Raw genomic sequence first — 3,336 nt, forward strand, 5'->3', positions numbered from 1 at the left:
AGCATATACAAGAGAAATTCCTGTCTTAAACAAGCAAGGCATATCTGAGATGTCCTTGCTTTCCCAGCTGTCAACCTGAAACAGTCTAGCTTTTTTCAAATGTGCTTAACAAATGCAACACAGCTTCACTGGGGTTGATTTGAACTCACAAAATAATTTTATTGTATGTAAGAAAGCATACAAGCAGTAGAGCTGAAAAAACATTCAGAGTCCATAAGAACACAGACCCGATTCGGGAGCTGCTGTCAGCAAGCTGCTCACTTTTCATCAGTTCATTCCATGAGTTGCCAACTGCTTATCAAGAATACCTTGTAAACATTTCCAAAAAAAAAATAAATAAATAAAATAACTGTTGCAATGCCCCCACATGGGGGACTTGATGGTACTGTTTGCAGTCCAGGCTGTGACGTGGAAACTAGATTCAAAACCACAGAGGAAAATAATAGCATTTGTGACTAGTGATACTGATGGCTTTGAGATGTTCAAGATAAAGAGGGAAAGGGCCTCTTCTGTTGCCCCCAGGAACAGAAGTATAACGTGACGATGAGGCACCACTCATTAGCTAGTTTACCACTAACATTAAAGAGCTTATTTGAAAAGGGGGTAAGTAAATTCACATTAAAGCTCTACAAAAGTAGCCCCTTGAGCAGCTGGCTTGGTTAGACGTGGGCAGCCGAGGAACAACCAGAGATGGACTCCGCCCATCGGAGGGTCGCCTGTGACCCGTGAATTTACAGCTGGTTCCCCCTGCAGTTCTTAATCCTGGATGGACAGCCATTTGTTCGTTTCAGAAAGCTATTTCAAGCATGAAATGAGAAGCGACAGGGAGGGCCAATTATTTTACATAAATACAAAGTGGCGTATGCTCTTCCTTGCCAACCAAAAACAGAAACGTAAAGTTGTATTCTTCTTGAGCTGGCTTTTACACAGATATTTACAGGAGTGCAAATTCACCATGGGAAAGCCTTTGCCTTTTAAAACATTCATTCAGGACACAATAGTAGCTTCTTTTAAAAAAAATCTTTTCAAAATATTTTAGGATGGGGAGCATTGGTGGTGTCAGTCACATCTCATCTTGTATTTGTTTGTGTCATGTTAAGGAGCCAGCTCGACAGTCTTTGCTGCGTTTCTAGAAGTAATTCACAATTCCTGTGTTTCACAGGCTCATAAAGTGCTAGTACAATGGACTGTTCAGTCTCCGATAACATTGGTTTGTTCTATTAAATATGAATAAATATAGATTCACTATGATAAATTTAAAATATCCATATAATACAATAAATAAATAAATAAAACCATTATCAACAGATCGCCTGTCAATTCTGAAAAGAGACATCCCACTCTTGCTGTAAGGCTCAATTAGTGTTGTAGAAGTAAGGAGCGAAGGCGGGCACCTACCTGTACAATCTGAAAACTGCTCGGACAGTTTTAGCACCTGTTTGGACACAGCAAACTCAACTCTCTCACTTCCTTCCTAGAAAGTTCTGATTTCTAAGTGAAGCTGTTGATTGTTGACTCTTTGCCCTATTTTTTAAAATAACGTCCTAAGATAATAAGTTTCAAAAACAATTTCAGAGCCCAAGTCCTTTCCCTTGTGGTGCTTCATGAGTCCTTAGAAAACACACTGGAAGTAATGCATTTGGAAAGCTTTGTAATTGTTCAGAAGCAGCAGAGGGATCTCGTGGTGGCTCACAGTCCCACCAGACCTTAATTCCTTAACAGCTCTAGGGAAGCCCTGGCCAGCTTCGGAGATGATGACCCAAAATTCAGGTTGGGGGCTGTCCACTGTGTGTGACAGGTTGGATCTTCTCTAGAGAGACATCAGTGTCATAGTCCAGTATGACTGATAAGGCCGGGGACAGCTTCTCCAGTGGTTTACCTATTCCACCTGCCTCCTCCTTTTTCAGATCCTCGGAGGAGCCCACAGCATGAGGGATCAGGTAGACCAGATTACAGTCCTTGGAGATGGAGCCTCGGGGCTCATGGTGGCTGGAAAACACCACAGCCCCATTGTTGTTGATACTCACTGTCTCGATGGCATTGTTTGTTGTAGGACAAAGTCTATAGCATCCTAAGAGGGTTGAAAATGCCTTTTGAAAATCAGCGTTAAAGGCATAAATAATGGGGTTCAAGGAAGAATTTGCCCACCCAAACCACACAAATACATCAAAGGTGATGGAGTCGATGCAAAACGGCTGGGTCTCCCCAGACCCACAGAAGGGTACCATACAGTTTGAGATGAAGAAGGGGAGCCAGCAGCACACGAACACCCCCATGATCACAGACAGTGTCTTCAGTACTTTAGTCTCTCTCTTGAAGGACATCTTGAAGGAACTTTCTGATTGAGAACATTCCACGGGGTTTCCATTACCCGTGGTGGTCTGGCAATTCTTGGCATGGACTGCTGCCCTCTCCAAGGCTGAGATGCGCCGGATTTGTTTCTGGGCAATCCTGTAGATACTGGTGTAGGTGACGATCATAATGGCTACAGGAATGTAGAAGCTTATGAGGGAGGATGAAATGGCGTACGTCCTGCTCAGCCTGGTATCACAGTTGTCATCCTCAGTGTCTTCCAGGAAAGTGGAATTGCCATCCAAGGGCCACGTGGGCTTTGCCTTGTGCCAGCTTAGCTGCACGGGGATAAAGGAGATAAGAACAGACAAAGTCCATGCTACGCTAATTAGGATGAAGGCTGCCTTGGGGGTCATCTTCCTCTCATACTGGAAAGGGCTGGAAATCGCCCAGTACCTGTCCACGCTGATCACACAGAGGTTAAGGATGGACGCGGTGGAGCACATGATGTCAAAGGCTACCCAAATGTTGCAAAAGGACCCAAAAGGCCAAAAGCCAGCAATCTCAGCCACAGCTTTCCAGGGCATGACCAAGACAGCCACCAAGAGATCTGACACAGCTAAAGAGATGACAAAGAAGTTGGTCACCTTGGACCGCAGGTGCCGGAACCTGATGACAGCGGCGCAGACAAGGGTGTTCCCCAGGAGAGTGGACAGGATGAGCAGCGACAGGAAACAGGCCGTGAGAATGCGAAAGGAGAAATCCCTCTCCACTGGCAGCCCGGCCCCGGCCCCATCCATGGTAGAAGTGTTCGGAGCCATCTTCCAGACAGGAAAGCACTTCTGGGTGGGTTGGCCCTGGGATTCTCGAGTAGGCTTAGCCACACTTCCCCTGGTCACTCACCAGCCAGCAGCCCCTTGCCCAGCTCCAGTTGCTGCCCGGACCAAAGGACAGAGGTGTTCCATCAGGACCTTCCCGGGAGCAATCCAAGCCATGCCGGTAAAAGTACCCTCTTGCTTTCCATCTGTCTCCCGGGCACCGACT

General features: G+C 46.0%; 1 protein-coding gene across 1 annotated transcript; it reads right to left on the reverse strand.

Moving 5' to 3' along the window:
- Positions 1-1,766: 1,766 nt before the first annotated feature.
- On the reverse strand, positions 1,767-3,113 carry Drd1 (dopamine receptor D1). Its single transcript, XM_035441556.1, has one exon. The coding sequence runs from the start codon at positions 3,111-3,113 to the stop codon at positions 1,767-1,769; it is 1,347 nt and encodes a 448-aa protein (XP_035297447.1).
- Between the last annotated feature and the right edge of the window lie 223 nt (positions 3,114-3,336).

This window comes from Cricetulus griseus, chromosome 3, assembly GCF_003668045.3.
Source record: "Cricetulus griseus strain 17A/GY chromosome 3, alternate assembly CriGri-PICRH-1.0, whole genome shotgun sequence".
Lineage (NCBI taxonomy): Eukaryota > Metazoa > Chordata > Mammalia > Rodentia > Cricetidae > Cricetulus > Cricetulus griseus.